Below are 19,500 nucleotides of genomic sequence, written 5' to 3' on the forward strand. Positions count from 1 at the left end.
TTATAAGACTCGCTTTGGGATCAGCACAAAGTGGAAAAAAAAATTAATTACGTATTTATAAATTTTATTTTACTACATGTTTTGCTTTAATTTGAATACTTTAATACATATTACATATTACATACTTATTATTGAATAAATTCAATAATCCTGATAAAAAAAATTAAAATTACAATAGGTAAATATTACATATAAAAATATAAAAATTATAAAGGATGTATGTATAATGTATTATTATTTATTTTGAAAAATTATTTTTGAAAAAAATTTGTAATTTTAGTTTGTTTTTTATTTTGTTCTAATATTCCAAAAATATAATAATGATAATCGTTGCGATAAATGTGAACTTTTATCTGAGATAAAAATTATTATACGTTATAAGGTACCAACAGAAACTAGAAATAATCAACATAAATATTATTTAATTTTCAATACCAATTTATTTCTAAATTATAATTAAAAAAGTTTATATTCTATTTATTTTATAAAATTTGAGTCTTATAACCGAAGTGTTGAGTCTTATAACCAATTTTTTTTTAATGTATTTTGTTACGTCCGGGGTCGGTTCCAGACGATTTTGAGTCTAATAAGCGACTGAACCTTACATCCGTGAGTCTTATAAGCGCATCTACTGTATTAGGTTTTCTTAGTACCTACCTACTATGAAAAGTTATAAATTTACATTTTGAAATAGTTAAGCCGATTTCATTTTTAAAGCATTTAAATTTTCATTTGCAAAAAAGAATATTCTAGAAAATTTGAAAACAAACTTAATATAATTAATAAAAATATTAAATAGGTATAGTGAAAGATGAGATCCTTGTGGTATTCCAGTCTCCAAAAGATATATAAATAATTTTTATATTTTACATCTGGGTTCTATTTGTAAAAAAGTATATAAGTCATGATAAAAAAGGATTGTCTATATCAGCGTTTCTCAACCGGGGGGGTCGTGATTGCCTTGACTGGGGGTCACGTAGGTCAAAAATTATACAAATTTATACTTTTTATAGATAGGGAAGGGAGTCGTGAAGTAATTGACCATATTTTATACCTTTTTTGGGGATTACAAGACTAAAAAGGTTAAGAATCGCTGGTCTATACCTATACTCATATGGTATAGTTTTTGTGATCTTAAAGTGACTTATTCCATTAAAATCTGTGGAAATGACATTAGCTTGGTAACTGTCTTTAACACAATATATTAAGGTATTATAGTAGAAAGTAATTAAGTTAATATTAGTTAAGTATTTTGAAACAAAAATAGTGCTGATTATCAGATTAGTACTTACTGACTGTTTTTCTAAATTAAATTTGGACACACAGTTAAATCAAATTATTTGACTCGAAATTTATGTATAATATAAATATATTTATTTATTCTTGATATTAAATATATAAATTATAACTAGGGAATGGATATTATTGTAATAAAAAATCAATATATGTACATATATATTTATATACATAAAATCCAAAAATGTAAATATTGAAAAAATGTATTAAAATTGAAAATTACAAAAAAAAAAAAATATTTTATAATTATAGATACTAAATAAAAGTAATACAAATGATGTAGGTATATAAAATTATGAATATTACCCTGGAACAAAGCAATGAGAAACAACATATTGTTGTGAGTTTGCAAATAAAAAATTACGACGGTTTGGTCGGAGAATACTTTTTTATTAGCTAAAAGATCGTTTCACATTAACAGATGTGATAGAGGCATAATTATTTTTCACTATATCAGAAGTGTATTTAATTTCCAGAGACCCTTGTTGAATTTTTCCTATTAAAATATCTCTGTCAAAAATTACATATCTCATTGTTTTAGACAAAGCAGATGATGTTAAACGTCGGCAAAAATCAATGAAAATATCAAAAATTACTAAAATTTATATGTATTTATTTACCAAATATGTAAAATTATGTATAATACATTTGGGTTTATTTCAATTAGAATGATCTAAATCCTACACATTTTTTATCAGATTTAAAATATCTCATTCCAATAAAAATATGTATTTACATAAAATCCGTTCCCTAATTATAACAATGCATTCAATCATAATTTTTGTATGATATTTATGAAAATTTGATACACTGAATTTTGTTCTTTAGAATATTGAATATTGCTACTAAAATAATTTATATTTCATTATTGTTATAATTTATAACTATTTTCAGTATTGACCCAATAACAAAATTAAATAACTAAGCTTTTACTACATATAATATTCAGATAAATATGTCAATATTTTATTACCTTACTTGTATACTTGTTGATATGAATTTAAGAAATTTTCTCTCTGATATGTTTTACAAAAATGTCTTTTCTTTTTCAGGTATCTGTTTAAAACAGAATGCATTAACCGGAATTTATCTATTTTTACTACTCTATCTTCCTCTAATTAAAACACCCACTCCAACAAATATAAATGGTAGGTTTTTAATTAAAATATATTATTGAAATTTAAAATTGTATTTTATATTATTAATTAGGAAGTTCTGGAATGTTTTTAAAAACTGTAACTTTGATAAGTTGGCTCATGGTATTAATTCAACTTTTATTCCAAATTGTTCTGCTCGTGATGCATCCATACGGAAAAATTCTAGAACCACCTTGTGAGTATATTAATTGTTATTTATTCAAGATAATATGTTTATATTATTTTAACGATTTATAATATTTGTATACAAAATAAATTATTTATTTATTTATTTATTATTATTTAAGGCAGTGGAGTAGAACGAATGTTTCGTTATATTGGATTAATTGAGTTATCTAAACTACAACTGATTGAAATATTGTACTTCTACTTACCAGAATTGATAATGGTGTGTGCATCTACTATTATACAACGCATGTTAATTAAAATTAATGTTGAAGAAGATGCGTCAGATACTTTTATGGAAATCACAGATTCTGAAACAAGAGCAACTACATGGCAACAGACAAGTTCTATTTCTGTTGCTATTTCTATTGGTAAAATTATTTGAGTAGTTTTAAGTTTATTATTTTGTTTATACCTATGGTTAACTAATATTTAATTATAGGAAAATATCTTTGTTTGGTGATTATTTGTCTTGCTGGAGTTGCAGTACCATCAATTATTAGTGCATTTTACTACATAACGTTTTTGGGAATAATGACATGGTGGTCTTGTTACCATCCTATAAGTCGTGGATTTGCCTACTTATTTCGTTTTGTTTGCTTGGTTGCTTGTATACATGTATCTATTCTTTTTGTATATCAAATGGAGTGGGCTCAAATCCTTTTGCCTCCACAATCACCAATTGCAAGGTAATTTTTTTTTTTACTACAATATTTTATACTTATATTTAAAAAAATTAAATTGATTAAATATATTTCTTGTGTAAAATATATAGGTTTAATTTTATTTAATAACTATTTCTAAATAAATATCTAAAACTAGAATCTGTTAGTACAGTGATACTTCTAAATAAAAATGACTAATCACACATACCATAAAATATTGCCACTGTAAAAAAGTAACTATCTTTTAAATGTAACTAATGTTAGCACTTGTAAAAAATTAAGAGAATGTCATACCTGCATGTGTTGTCTTTGTCTTACAAACAAAAAGTATAGCAAATTTGCTTTCAGCAAATTAAATGTTATGCTGTTAGCTTTAATATTAGAGTCAATTCATCTGTTATCAAATTTAAAGGTAATAATACTATCTAAGGCATCTCATAGAATTTTATTGATAATTTAATTTTCAAGTAAGTTATAAATATTTTACTTAACTATAACAAACTTAAACATTTAAATATTAATGTCCTAGATTATTATTTTGATTATAGGTAAATTGACTCAAATATTAAAGTTAACAGCATGAAATTATTTTGCTGAAAGTAAATTTACTATATTTTAAGTTCGTAAAAAGAAGACAACACTTCTTATGGGTATGATGTTCTTTTAATGTAGGTTATAATGTACATATCATATTTGTTAGTGTATAATTTTCATATTTTTCTCAGTATTATTTCAATATAATTATTATGTTTTTATTAAAACATATGTTATTTATGTATGTTTAAGTTTAAATGTTAAGTACAATGGTAAAACTATATAATATGTATGGACTTTTAAAAAATATTATGAAACACAATTATTTCTATAATAATTTAAATAATTTGGTAAATAATAGGTACATAGAAGTTCTCTCTAAAACAAAATTCCTAATTAAAGTAATATAATTTATTATTCAATTTTAATTTTGTCTAGATACTATGGTCTCATTGCTATCATAGAAACAACTTGTAAAAATACTGTTAAAGTCAAATTTATGGATTGTGAATGGCCAATGTATGCATTACCTTTAATCTTGGTTGTTACACATTATCTCTTATGGTTTGAATCACTTCTTATACTAAACAACCCGGTAAGTAATTATTTTTATTTACCAAAATGCTTTAATGTAATCATATTAAACATTAGATTTCATACATTAAGGTTGTTCATATTGATTTTATTTATATGTATTTTTTTTAAATTTAAAATGTATTCTAATTGAATATTATAAACAAATCAACTTCTAATATTTATTTCAATGCTTATTCGTACAAACTAATTTATTAAACATTATGTATAGAGTAAGAGTGGCAAATCTTTTTTTAGTCATGTGCCAACATTTTGCAATTATTTTCCAAAAGATTGTATGATCTTTAAATATTTTTTCCTAAGGTTGTGAAGTTTTTAAAAAAATCAATTTTAACATGTGTGTTTTTTGTTTGTTTAAAAACACTATCAGCATTAGCGTTGTCCATCAATGTATTATTCTTCTATTCTGATTTGATAAAATTTATTGATTTTGAATAATTCATTTTTGTTTTTGTGTTGTTAAAATTTGATTAACGTGAACCTTTGTATGTGTACCGCAGGTTTGCCACTTCTGATATATGGTTTATAGGAATAACAATAATATATTTTGTTGTATGTATTTTATCAGAAATTATTAACATATTTTTTATAATTCTGAATTGCTCAATAATATATTATTTAAAATTTTAATGAATTACAACAAAAATATGAAAACATACTAAATTTTAATTATTACAAAACAATTAGATAAAAATAATTCATGTTCTAAACAACGGACAATATTATATTAAATTCATAGAAATTTGGTTTAAGTCAAAAATCTTATTAATTTAATGCAGAGCTTTCTAATTCGAGTGCTGTAAAATTATTTTAAATATATTTTTTTCATGAAAAATATAGCAATATGAGTAATAAAACTGACTATAGTTTTAATCTACTTAGTAGCTAAATAAAACCAAAGTTACAAAATTTCAATACTCCAATACACAATATATTACTATTGTGTATTCAGTATTGAGTATAGGCCATAGGATGCCTCCTGGATTTTTAAAAAATAACTTAGGGTATCATGAGTCAAAAAAGGTTGGGAACCTCTAAGTCTTAATGGCATGATGTTCTTATAGCCATTGTATAATATAGAACTAGGTACACTATAATATAGTTTTAATTGTGTTTATTCAAAAGAAGAAAATCTATGTTACATAATATAACTAGCAGTTTATTTATTAACCAAAACAATTCTTATTAAAATTATAACTATTATATTTTGATCTATTTTTATGTTGTAAAATTATGTTTGGATATTAAATTAATAATTAAGTTGTATAGACAATTAAAAACAATTTAATAAATTGTTATTAAAAACAGGCAAGAAATTAATTTATTGAGTTCTTCACAACAATACATTGTTAAATGTAGATAAAAGCATAAATTAAATATATAAACTTATATTTAATAACTTTATGATTGGTGAATTTATTTAATTAATTAAATTAGTTAGAATATTAAGTATAGTATACTACTAAATATATTTAATGAGTAAATAAAATCAATAAATCTGCAAATTGTGCTTTAGATTAAATTTATTTTTAATTATTTTTATTTATTAAAATAATCTTGAGCACAGTATACTATTAATTATTTTCTCTTTTATCTGTTGTTTTAAGCTATACATTTAAAGTATCCTATAGTTTTATAACTAATAAAATAAAATAAATAATATTTTATATATAAATATATAAAATGGTAATTAAAAATTAAATTAATAATAATTATAATCATGGTTTACTAGATGCTTACAAATCATATGAATTAATTTTATAAATACTTAAAAAAATGCTCTTATAAATTAGTTTACAGTTCATGATCTAACATCTTTAATGCATTTTGATGTGAACGATTGCGTTCATAAAGGAAAATGTTTAAAAGGTATGATATTATATGTAATTTCCTATGTCTCGAATAATATTAATTTTCCCTTACTTTTTTTATTTGCCTATGTCGATTTTGTAATTATTTTTATATTTATTTTATGTTTGGCTATAGTGTTATATTATAAAAATAGTAAACATGTTTTTATATATTATAATTTAATTGAATGTGTAGATAATCCTTTAATTGTTAGTAGATGAATATTATAAAAACTTAAATTATGAATCTAAATATAAAATAATTTATTAATATCTTTACCTTAATATAAATTATGCAGTATTTTGTATAACATTTTATAAATAATTATTTATGTAGGTATCAAATTGTAAGCAAACTTTTGGGAACAGGTTGTTGAAACATCCCATGCATGTATTGGAAATTGGCGCGTAGTAGTGTTGATGTTTGAACGTTTTTACAAAACCTAAACAACATATGGGAGCTATTTATAAAAATTAAATTGCTTAGAATTTATATTAAGCTCAAATTCTAGTTTTTTAAATGCATTGCCATTATTAACTAAAAATATTGAGATGATTTAGTTCTAATACAAATTGTTGTGATGTTGGATCTGAAAATAGGTACTTACACAAGGTGTATAATATATACATTGTACAATATCTACATAGTTATTGGTTATAACTTTTAATCTATTGGAATACAAAATATATTGTAAAGTCTTTAGTGCAATTAATAAAAATAGAACTACATAATCGTAGAACATTTTTGTATAAATTATTAAAAAATTACAGGATTTAGAAACAAAGGAACCATTAGGAATGACTCGGCAAGTAACAGTTCGTTTATCTCAAAAAGGTCCCAATAGCTATTTCTTTCGAAATAAAACAAATCGATGGCGTGCTGCCACTCGCAAAGTTTGCGTATGTTAATGTTATTTATCCACATTTCAAATGTGTTTTGTGTAAAAAGTGCACTGCTGATTTATTCACAAATTTTAATGTTCATAACATTTTATATGCCAACTGTATAATATTTTATGTTTTCAAACAATATTTAATTACATGTAATTATTGATTGTATGATAACTGATTAAGTTACATAATTTGAATAAGTTCTCTATTTTAAAATAAAAGGTTTTTATTATTTGCACTGTACATATATTATATATACATTTTTTTACACAGTTAAGATAAAATAAAATGGCAGCTTTATTATAATATAAGGGAAACATTAAAATAACATAATATAAAAAAGTTATAAGTAGACCTATTAGGTACCTACAACACATAAAATATTAATTTATGTTTGACGATTTCTCTTAACGGTTTGTTAAAAGCTTTTTATGTGTTTTGTTGCTTTATGATTGTTTTCAATTCTTTAGATCTCCATAAAATTAAACATTTTGTTTTGTATGCATCTGTTAAAATTATACATTTATATTATTTTTATTGCACTGATTAATTTATATTATAGATGCACGCTTCTACAGAACATTCCGTGGCCAATACTCAACCGACAGAAAATACGCCTGTATGTACATAATAGCAATGTGTTTTATAATCATTTATTATTATTATTATTATTATTATTATAACCTGAATACAATTAACAGGATGTACAGCTAAATGAGGTAAAAGAACATATTATAGATTATGAGAAAACATTCGGTACCTTATCATTCAAGTAAGAGTTAACTAACCCGGGGATAATTTACATTGATTAAAAAAAATATGTATAAAATGTGTTTTTGCTTTATAAAATTCACATACACATTTAGCATATATTTCGTGTAATGGTTTGTATATCAATTATAAATAACGCACTTATAATGTATAATTTAAAAAATAGTAATATTATTATTAAGGTTAGGATGTTTATGACCTTAAAAACTCTTAAAAGAAGTATGCATGTAAATATGTCCAAAAAAAATATCAAAGTATATTCTTAAAAGAATCCAATGTGATAAAATTCATAAAAAAAAAAAATGTATTATTCATTCAAAATATAACCAACATTTTTAATTTATTAACTTATTATCAATAGAAATTACGTTTCATAATTCCATGTTTACATGAGTTGCTACGCCAACAATATCTATGTATGACCTATGGAAATTGTTTTTGTGTATGTATGAAAAAAGGTTAAATTTTTATGGCTTCCTAAATTTACATTTTTAAATTCTGTTTGGGCAGATTAATGGACTTCTTACTTTATAGTATTAGGATATATTTAATTTAAATTTAGCACATCCATTACAGTGAATTACTTATTATTTATTAACAATGATGAAATCTACTTTGACAGAATTTTATTATTTTAAATCAATTCAAAGATAATCTCAACAATTTATATATACAAATTATAATATTTTGTACACTAACTACATATTTAAATAAAATTTTAAAATTTTATTTTAAGGGGACTATAGAAATGAATTCGTTGTAAAAGCATATCTATTTAATCTGCTAATAAGTCCTTGATTCTCATTATATCATGTAGCTTAAATGATCCTATACACAATAAATCAAAATAAGAAATATATTCTTTGAATTATAAAATATATATATATATTAAATTTACAATACAGACCTATAGATAATATAAAAAACAAAAGTAAAAATAATAGTTCAAAAATATGTAAATTTAAATTCAATTTAATTGTTTCTATGTCATACCTAACATATTTATAATTTGATTTGCAATATGCACCACAAAAAGAAAAAAAATATGTTAAAGTCATAAACATACTAACCCTGATATTATTATAATATGCCTACTGGCTACTAAACAATGAATCAAAATAACGACTACAGTTTATCATTATAATTAAAAGATAAATTTTGTTTAATATCTATTCAAAAAATATTATACAATCAATTCCATTTTATAAAATATTATCAATGTTTATCCAAAAAGATATAAAAACTGATGGATATGCAAACTTTAAATCGCTATTATTTTAAATTATCAACTATAACATTATTCTCATCAAAAATAATAATAATTTTATGTTTATTGCAATGATTTGATAAATGCTTCTGAGTGGACCTTAGTTAACTAAATTATAATTTTCATATTTCAAGATATTTAGAATATTAAACAATACACTTAATATTTCATATTAACACGCTCGGTTAACAGTCAATTAACTGCTATAACAGCTCGAGCCTTGATCTGTCATACTTATCTTTATATAATGCATTTAACAGTTTTTAAATATGCATTTCTGTAAAATGACTTAACAAAATGTATGTATATTTAATATATTTCTTTTTAATTTTACTCAAATAAAAATTGTACATACTTAATTTAAAAAATGCAATGAACAATTGGAATTATACTATGTTTTTTTTAATATTTACTCAAATACATAAATATTATATATATATATATAAAGCAGGTTGAATTATGATCTAGACTTTAGAGGGAACAGGCTAATAATGTTCCTTTTATTTTATTCAGGTAAATAAAATTATGAGAATTTGCTCATTTAATATGTTAAATACTGTATTATAGTTTAAATATTTATAAAGTGAAAAAAACATGGTGTATCTTAAAATTTAAGGAACTACCTTTCATTCCCACAAACATCTTAAACTGCTTTTCGAAAATTACCTTATTTATTGTAATACTAAAATGTTTCATAGATTTTTTAGAAATACATTTTTTTAAATTAATGGTTGTATATAATTTTATGTACACCTATTACATATTTGATATTATTTAATCATTTGCTTGTTAAACAAACATATTATCCTGGAAAGACAAATTTAATTTTATAACAATTATTTACACTGATTTTAAGTAAATACATTTAAATCAGTAAAACTAATAAAACTGTTTTGTTTTTATAAAAACTTATGCATAGAATAAATGCTCTAAACATAATATGTAATATACAGTAAAACCTGTATATAACGGACAGTCATGAGACAAAATTAATTGTCTGTTATAGACAGGGGTCCGTGTTAGACAGGTTTCAGTGTTTTATAAGTAAAATTAAAAGGGAAAATGAAAATGTTGTATGCATATTATTATAATATTAATAATTATTATTATATTTTACATATACGTTATAAAATTAATTTTAATATTTATCAGCATGTTTACGAATAGACAAGCTGCTAGATTCTTTACAACAATTTCATTGTTTTCACTTTTTGTTTTAGCTCAAAACATTTACGTGGTATGGTAAGTGCCATTGCTAAGAAAAATATGTAAACTCTAAATGGGAACCGATAGAAACTGAATAAAAATATTAGAATATTACTTATGGTTTTCTTTTATACGTATTTTTATAATTTATTTCCGGATTTATTTCTATTTAATTGTATCTCAACTTCATAAATTCAATAGGTACTCGCAATTAACGTTACCGAAATCTGCTATAATGCAGTTGGCTGTAATCTGTGTTTTCACATGTACTTAATTGTGCTCTGTATTGAAGCTGTTTCGTAGTTTGAATATACTTAATATGATATTACATTTAAATTTCAACTAGGATTTTTGTCTGTTATGAAATCACCAGGGTAAAATATTAGTGTTTGTGTCCGTAATACAAAGAGTTCATTATAGACAGATCAAAATACATTGGAATGCCTATCTTTTTGCCAGGACCGGGTCATTTTGTTCGTTAAGAGAGGTTTCCATTATATACTGGTGTCTGTTAAGTCAGGTTTCACTGTATATATGTCTTATATCAGTTTTATTAGTACTTTGGAAGGAATGTTTTTTATTAAATTTTTTATTAGGTAATTTTCTGTATAAAATAAAATTAAATGATTTTGTATATTATTTGTACTAAATTCAAATTTCTAATACTAATGAAAAATTATAGATAATTTTAGAAAAAAAAATATTAAAATTAAAAAAGTAATATTTTAACAAAGCTCCACTCAAAATTATTTTTCATAAGTTTTATAAAAAAAAGTTTCTTCAATAATAATTATGAATAAGAAATTTGATAAAAACAAAATTATTGAAAAATTTAAAATTGTTATACAATCATACCAAACTTAAATCATTTTAAAATTGCATTTTTGTACATATGGCTTATGGTTTTATTTTAAAATAAAGTGCTACTCATTATTATTTGTTAATGAATCAAAACTCATCAGTCGAGAATATTCAGAATATTAATTTCTATGCATTAACATTTTAAAGCTGTACATCACAATATCACATTAATACTGAAAATTCACATTAATTTTTTTTTATATCATATACAATATACTGTGATTGTTACTTAATATATTAAAAAATATGTCAACAAATATCATAATCAAATTGTATTTAAAATAGCTAATCCGTGGCCAAAAACCTATGTATACTACTAGTCCGACAACAACTGACAGTCCATCTTGTAGTATGGTGGAAAGTGAAGTTCAAAAACCTAATACTCAACAAGATGAATACCACGATGATAGTAAATATATTTTCAATTTTTTTTATTATTCACTAATTATTTTTATTTGTGTCTAATTATATATATTTATATTTTTATATTAAGGAGAATATAAATCAAATATATTTTATTATTTGATGGATGTTCTAAGTACTGTCTCACAATTTATCACCCGCACATCATATATTGGCACTAATATTGTAATGATGGTAAGATCATTTACATTCATCAATCATTTTTTATGTTAACTTGCATATTTGTGGGTTTATTTAACAGGCTTGGAGTATTACATATCACAGTTGGTTAACGTTTGTACTACTATTGTGGGCTAGTGTTTCTTGGATGGTTCCTCAACAAAGAAAAACAATGTTGAGGTCATCGCCATTTTTAGTGTTCTATGCAGAATTTTTGCTGTTATCGCAATTCTTGTACGGAATGAATTTAAATGATTCTGAATTACCTCAAACTATTCAAGATTGGAATTTAGAACAAATTGGTTTCACCAAAGTTCTTCATTTTCCTTGCAAGCCTTTAATCATAAAGGTAATTTGTTTTTATTTTTTGTTTACGATCAATAACATTTATTGATAACACAATATTACATTTTGACTAATTTAATGGCCTTAATTAATTATAGACATTATTTACAACAATGTTTTGGATAACAATGAGACAATATATGCAAGAAAGGAGGGAAGCTAGAAGTCATTCTGCTGTAGCTAATATGATTGCTCCTCTTCAAGTTACAGTGGGAACAGCAACAGGTAAAACTATTCCAATATAATCAATATGTAACATCTAAATATTTTATGTTTTTCTATTAATTTACAATATCTTTTTTTTTTTCATTTTGTTTAATTGCTTAAATTAATATTTCAATTGTATATTTTTTTTACACTAGCTATGGGAGGTGATTCAGGTACAAAGGGTAGTCAATTAATGCAGAGACTTGGCGAAGAAGCTAAAATTATTCTAACCAAATTTTGGATATGGGTTGTGGCATTTGTGTTATTTGGAATTGGCATAACTGGCGAACGGATGACAATATTTCGAATAATCTATATGGCACTGGCATTAATATTTTTATTGACATTCCAAGTAAGAGTTTTACCCATTTTTTTACAGTGTTTCTCTAAGGTTTTCTAATTATGTGCTGGATTACATAAAAACACCATTATAAAATCCAAAAAAACCTCAGGACATATCTGTATATTATAAAATGTATTTATTTTTAATATTATTAAAATTAATTAAATTTGTTTTATATTAGTTGTCTTGGGTTTTATGGAGAAAAATTATGTATGGTTTTTGGCTTACAGTCATAATTTATTCAATGCTGATATTAGTTATGACATACACATATCAGTTTGATAATTTTCCATATTATTGGGAAAAATATCTAAAAATTCCACCCACATTGTAAGTCAATACACTGAATATTAAAAATAAGTTGACTAGACTATAAATATTTATTTTTATCTGTAGACAATTAGATATAGGTTTGGAAAAATTTGAAACTGGTGAGCTATTTGTACGACTTTTGACACCAACATTTTTTGTTATCATAACTGTTGTTCAACTTTACTATTTCCACAAAGATTTTTTGGCTATATCTGACATTAAGAGCCGGTATGTGTAATTTAAACTCTGAACGTTTACTATCAGAATTATAATTTTATTAATTTATGTTTTTATATGCATAAAATGTTTATAGTGGTACTAGTATTGTTAAGCCATCCAAACCAGGCAATTCTTCTGCTTCAAATAGTGACAAAGAATCAACAGATTCCAGCATTTCACTTACAGATAATAAATACCAAAAACATCCTCCACGTCCAAGCTTTATATCTGAGAGAAAATCTTTTAAAGTCTTCAAAAGTAATAATTATTATTATTTTATTTTATTTTTTGTTTTGTTAAGGCTTTTGATTAATAATTTTTTTTCTTTAGATCTACCAAAAGTCAAATTACGCTCATTTTTCAAGATGATTAAAACAATTTTGTCATATATTATTGAGCTAGCATGGCTGTATGCTGAATTACACATGATAAAAATCATATTATTGTGTGTCATGTTTTTGGCTGTATATGAAGTAAGCTATTACAATATTGGTATTATTTTGAAATACTCAGCAATTAAAATTATATTTATTTTAATTTATTAAATTTTATTAGGTGTGTTTGGTTCATTTTGTATTGGTTGTATTGGTGACTATATCATTAGTATTTAATAGTCGTATACAGTCAATTATTGTCTATATCATATCTGTTTATGTATCTATATTGTTACTTACCAAGATGATTTACCAAATTGAATATATACGAGAGGGTACATGGAATGTCACATGTCCAGTACGTATTGATCATACAATTTAATACAATTTCATAATTTTATACTGTTAATATTTTATTAAAGGACCCAGATGAACCAGATAAAACTAAAGATTATAATACGGCAAATTGGGTTGGATTTAAAAAGTCTACAGCTAATATTTCTTTACTCAATTTACTTAAAGGATATATTTGTAAGTATTAAGTATTTTAAATATTTGCATTTTGCATGCCTACTAAAATTATAAAATAAAATAAACTGTTACTTATAAAAAGTTATGTACTTCTTTCTACAGCTATAGTTTTTGTCATAACATTGCATAGAGTTGTTATAACTCGACAAAAATATAAGAGACATTTAAAAGGTAGACCATTGTCAAAACCTTTAAGAATGTTTCCAGGTATTACATTTAAAGATGTAGATCACGATATACCTCATTGTTTGAAGTATTTATTGAATTTTGGATTTTATCGATTTGGCGTAGAGGTATTATTCATATATAATTTGATATTTAGTATTTATTTTATTTAATATTTATGTTACAGTTGTTATTTATAGGTTTTATTGTTTTATTGTTTTTTTTTTTTTTTTTTTAATTTGATAATAGTTTATAATTCTATATTATTTTATTTCTAGATAACTCTTATTGCTGTAGCAGTACTAGTTGGGACAAGGATGGACTTTTATGCTGTACTTTATGCATTATGGTTAATGACTTTTGTAATGTTATCGAGGGGAACTTTAGCAAAAGTGTGGATAATTTTTATGTTTTTTGTTGTTATTACCATACCATTACAATATGCTATCGTCATTGGACTGCCTCCAGATCTTTGTTTACGTGAGATATAATTAAAATAATTTAATTAGAGGACGTCACATTTGCATGTGTTTCTCTGTCTTACACACTTACGACATAGTATATTTTTGTTCATCAGTTTCAATAGTGTGCTTTTAGTTATGATATTAGAGTGAATTGACCTATTATCAAACTTTTAGATAAGAACATTATTTGTATTCTCTCGTTGATTTTTTACAATATTTTAATTTTTAAGTTAATTATGAGAATATTCAAATATTTAATTTTTTTATACTCATAACTCACTTAAAAATTAAAATATTGTAAAAAACTGATGAGAGAATACAAATAATCTCCTTATCTAAAAGTTTGATAATAGGTCAATTCACTTTAATATTAAAACTAAAAGCACACTATTGAAACTGGTGAACAAAAATATACTATGTCGTAAGTGTGTAAGACGAAGACAACACATGCGGGTGCAACGTCCTCTTAAGATAGTTTAAAACTTTGTCTATTAAAAATAAATAACACCGATAATTGAGTGGCTCTATAGAAACAATTTTGAATTATTGCTGTTTAAATCAAATATTTTACATCACTAGTGTATTCTTGTTTAAAAGTTAATTTCCTGTAAATAGAAGTTAGGTTGAGTCAGTTACATTTAATCATAATATATATAAATATATACAATATATTAGGAAAATTGAGACCAAATTATTCATCGGCGAATGATTATAAAATATATATGTGTATTATTATCAGAGATAAATGAGAATAATTATTATTGCTTACTTACTTAATAGAAAAATTTGGTTTTGTTAATGCATTTTAGACTTTTATCATCTCCAATTTTGCAATGTTAATATAATTAACTTATATTTTTTTAAATTTTATTAACTACTATACCTAAATATATTATTATTAAATTCAAATTAGCATGTATAAATGTTTATAGTGACCAGTTCTTAGATTCAATTTGAATTTTTTATGAATTGAATGATTATCATTTATGGTTTTCACACTTAAATCTCATTAATGTTTGTTTAATTCTTCATCATTAAATTGTATGTACCAAAGAATATATTATAGAACAAACCACATAATTGTCTATAAATAAATCTACTACATCTGAAAGCTCTGCTTTCTATATTGATATGTTAATTGAACATTATAATTTTTATTTTATTTACTATAGAATGGCCCTGGGATGAAAATGAAATCATGAAGAATTTCCGTGACTGGATGTTCTTACCAGATCCTGATTCGCCTCCAGATGCATACAAATTATTATGTAAGATTAGTTAATATCATAATATATTATTCTATTATTAAAATTAATATTCTAATATTTATTTTAATGTTTTATGCCTAATTTGACGTATAGATTTAAATATCTATAATACAATATTTCTTAAAGATTTTAATAAGAAAATGTTATGTATGTTGTAGGTGATTTTATTGTATTATTGTTTGTGTCTCGTCAATCTATTGTTTTCAAAATAGAAAGAAGACATATAGATGTGGAGTATCCAGGAGGAACAAATCGTTCAATTATTGAAGAAGCTGAAAAGCCCAGTTTTATAAATCCAGTGCCCGACTTTGTATCTCATATAAGGTAAATCTAGCATATTAGAACATTAAAAGTATTACAATGTGTTATGTAATTTGGCCTATAAAAAATTCTAACAAGTTTATAAATATTTTTTTTAGATCATGGCTTGATATATTAAAACGTATTGTTCTCATTGGATTTATTTGGTTCACATTAGCCATTGTGTTTTTGGCTGGTACCAATAGAGTTAATCTATTTTCTCTAGGATATCTCATTGGTTCATTTATATTTTTATGGCAAGGCAATGATTATTATCTTCGACCTGTAAACGTTATTCTTAAATGGTACTGTATTCATTATATCTTAAAACTATATTTGTCATTTTTATTTTAACTGAACAATAATTTTCACAGGTGGAATAAGTTAATACTGTATAATATAACTGTTATTACTTTGAAAGCTATACTTCAAATACCTGGTTGTATTTTTATGAATTACATGAAAATGAAAGCTTGTTGGATGATACAACTATTTGGTATTTCTTGCATACAAAAGTTTTCTACTAATCATCCAGCTATAACATCATCAGGTAATTATTTTTATTTGTATTTCCTTAGAAATATTTTAATTTCTTTCGAAATTTTTTTACAAAAATTAAATTTAAAAAAAATTACATTAATTCAATATTATTTTTTCAGACAATGATGATTGTGAGATACCAATTGAACATGTTGGTTTAGCATGGGATATTTTATGTTTTGGATTTTTAATCTTCCAAAGACGTCTTTTCAACAGTCATTACTTCTTTAGAATTGTGGATGAAACAAAAGCAATGGCTATATTAGCCTCCAGGTAATTACTATTTATTATTGTATTTTATTTTTGTAAAAATATATAAATATGCATGAATTATTCTAGAGTATTTATTAAATAATTATAAATTTCAATTTTTATTTAAAAAAAAATTAATTAATTAATTTAAAAAACAAATGAGGCTTTAAAAATAACAATATAGGTATTCTTAAATTATTAATTATATATCATATGAATTATTATACAATTTCATTTATTTTAATCAAATTTAAATTTGAAAATTATTAGAGGGGCTGAATTAATTCAAGAGCTTTCACAAAAACGAATCCAAGAACAACACGAATCAGAACGAAAGGTCCTAGAAAAAATCAAATCAAAAATGGATCGAATCAAAGCTACTCAAAAAAAAATTCAAGGTTTTGGAATCAAAGATCCAGAATCTCATGAAAAAGGTATATTGATGCATTTTTAATCTTACTAAAATCAAATTAACTTAATTTAGATCCATTGCTTATCTATCTAAATAGGTATTAATACTTATCAAACAGGTAAAGTTTATATTGTGTATGTATCAAATTATAAGTGTGATCATCTTGGGAATATCATTTTAATAGTGCTATGGGGCTTGTACATGGAATGACTTTTTAAAAAGTGAACTGAGCTATATCCATTGAAATGTTGATACTTTTTTAGTATTTTAAAATGTAAAATTTACTTTTACATAGTAAAAATGTAATTATTATATAAATACTAAAAAATACTAACTATATGTTAGTCTATTAATTAAAGTTAGAAAAAACCAAATAAAGTATATGAGCAGGTATGATGAATGTTTGACAGGTTATACAGATAGTTCCTTTTCTTAAAAAAAATTTTTAGTAATCCTAATTTTTATAATTATAAAAAAGATAAATTTGAAATATTTTCTTGATTTACTGTCTGTTATTGGTTTGATTTTTTTGTTTATTCTAAGTAAGACCATGTACTATGACAATGTACAAGATACGCATGTCTCAGAGTATATTAACGGTTTTCATAGTATTTCTTTTTTTTTTTTGCTATGAAAATTCATCATAGCTGTTTCCATTTAACTACACACGTCATTTACACGAATCTGTAATAATATAAAATCGTTGTGTGTATTTTTTTCGCCTACTCTCGCCTATCTCTCGGAAATTAAAATACTAACGAAAATAAAAAAAAACAAAACAAAAAACGCACGTCACGATGCGAACAGCCGAAGAAATCGCGTTCGCCCCGCTGGCCCGGGACCTGTCCGGGAGTTCGATCGTCCAAAGTTTTCACACGCCACTCGAAGACGAACCGCCCACGCTGTCCTATCTGCAACCGCCGACACCTACGTCCACCGTGCTGACTGTGTCGCTGGACGGCTACCTGGACCCGCAGCGAATGTCGTTCAGCAGCACCGCGCACCGGCGTCCACTGTCGTTCGACGAAAGCGCCATTTACTCGGGCGTGTTTTCACCGCCGCCGACGATCGCGCAACACCGACGACAGTCCTCGTTGGGCGTGCCGTCCACTTGGTATCCGCGCAAACGGTCCGCCTCGGCGACGTCTCATCATACTTGTGTGTACCCGTTTTCTGCTAATGCGTGTTGCTTGCACATACCCCGCAAACGTTATACATATACTATACTTGTAAAATACATAATAAATATAACATTATCTTCTATACGTGTATATCCGGTGTGCGAGCTATTTTCTCGAGACCGCATATTATCGTTGTATATAGAGCTGTACATATTGTTTCGGCTTGAAATGTCTTAATGTAATATATTGTTTTTATCATTGTGTCAGGTAACCAGCGCCGGATTGGCTAGGTAACTGGCCAGCTACCGAGTTTTAGGATTTCTAACTTCAACTATACAGCTATTAATAGTTCGATTTAATTATATTTTCTATTGGTGTTTGTAATAATTTATCATTATTATAAAAAAAAATAATTACGACCAAACACTCATCGCCGGCCTATATTTTGAGTGATCCACTGAGTTTTACTCGATAACTCGGTGGGCCAATCCGGTCCTGCAGTAAGGTATATCTGTTATGAAAGGTGACTGGGGCGATTGTGCACATATACACATATATTTTACTCTGTCATTATCGTACGGTACTTACCTACTGTTGTCTCGTTTTGATTTGATTCAACTATTCTCATGTGTTAGATAGGTAGTTATATTATCATATAATGTAACCGTTTTATAATGTTATTTACGAGTTTCATAACAAGTTTGTGCAACAATATCACAAGAATTTATACTTATATTTTATTCAATAATTGTGTATTTCGTCTATATAGTAGAAAATTTACTATAAATCAACAGCAATATTATATTAA

The 19,500-nt window shown here is 24.7% G+C and overlaps 1 protein-coding gene across 6 annotated transcripts in view; it reads left to right on the top strand.

Annotated features, from left to right (window-relative positions):
- Positions 1 to 19,500, top strand: part of LOC113558829 (piezo-type mechanosensitive ion channel component-like) — a 37,608-nt gene that overhangs the window by 8,478 nt on the left and 9,630 nt on the right. Inside the window, exons 3-29 of one of the 6 annotated variants that reach the window (XM_026964393.1) lie at positions 2,349 to 2,444; positions 2,506 to 2,628; positions 2,741 to 2,989; positions 3,061 to 3,307; positions 4,256 to 4,412; positions 7,715 to 7,771; positions 7,854 to 7,871; positions 11,543 to 11,666; positions 11,751 to 11,854; positions 11,922 to 12,188; positions 12,283 to 12,409; positions 12,547 to 12,743; positions 12,916 to 13,064; positions 13,131 to 13,274; positions 13,360 to 13,523; positions 13,596 to 13,738; positions 13,821 to 13,997; positions 14,062 to 14,170; positions 14,273 to 14,463; positions 14,614 to 14,815; positions 15,972 to 16,067; positions 16,226 to 16,391; positions 16,487 to 16,672; positions 16,742 to 16,917; positions 17,027 to 17,180; positions 17,430 to 17,593; positions 18,379 to 18,729. In XM_026964393.1, coding sequence (XP_026820194.1) covers positions 2,349 to 2,444; positions 2,506 to 2,628; positions 2,741 to 2,989; positions 3,061 to 3,307; positions 4,256 to 4,412; positions 7,715 to 7,771; positions 7,854 to 7,871; positions 11,543 to 11,666; positions 11,751 to 11,854; positions 11,922 to 12,188; positions 12,283 to 12,409; positions 12,547 to 12,743; positions 12,916 to 13,064; positions 13,131 to 13,274; positions 13,360 to 13,523; positions 13,596 to 13,738; positions 13,821 to 13,997; positions 14,062 to 14,170; positions 14,273 to 14,463; positions 14,614 to 14,815; positions 15,972 to 16,067; positions 16,226 to 16,391; positions 16,487 to 16,672; positions 16,742 to 16,917; positions 17,027 to 17,180; positions 17,430 to 17,593; positions 18,379 to 18,729 — 4,338 coding nt within the window. Of the gene's footprint in view, positions 1 to 2,348; positions 2,445 to 2,505; positions 2,629 to 2,740; positions 2,990 to 3,060; positions 3,308 to 4,255; positions 4,413 to 6,204; positions 6,281 to 7,032; positions 7,162 to 7,714; positions 7,772 to 7,853; positions 7,872 to 11,542; positions 11,667 to 11,750; positions 11,855 to 11,921; positions 12,189 to 12,282; positions 12,410 to 12,546; positions 12,744 to 12,915; positions 13,065 to 13,130; positions 13,275 to 13,359; positions 13,524 to 13,595; positions 13,739 to 13,820; positions 13,998 to 14,061; positions 14,171 to 14,272; positions 14,464 to 14,613; positions 14,816 to 15,971; positions 16,068 to 16,225; positions 16,392 to 16,486; positions 16,673 to 16,741; positions 16,918 to 17,026; positions 17,181 to 17,429; positions 17,594 to 18,378; positions 18,730 to 19,500 lie in introns of those variants that run through there. The other 5 variants (XM_026964391.1, XM_026964394.1, XM_026964395.1 and 2 more) reach the window with 5 other exon arrangements.

The sequence above is a fragment of the Rhopalosiphum maidis genome, chromosome 3 (genome assembly GCF_003676215.2).
Source record: "Rhopalosiphum maidis isolate BTI-1 chromosome 3, ASM367621v3, whole genome shotgun sequence".
In the NCBI taxonomy this organism is placed as follows: domain Eukaryota; kingdom Metazoa; phylum Arthropoda; class Insecta; order Hemiptera; family Aphididae; genus Rhopalosiphum; species Rhopalosiphum maidis.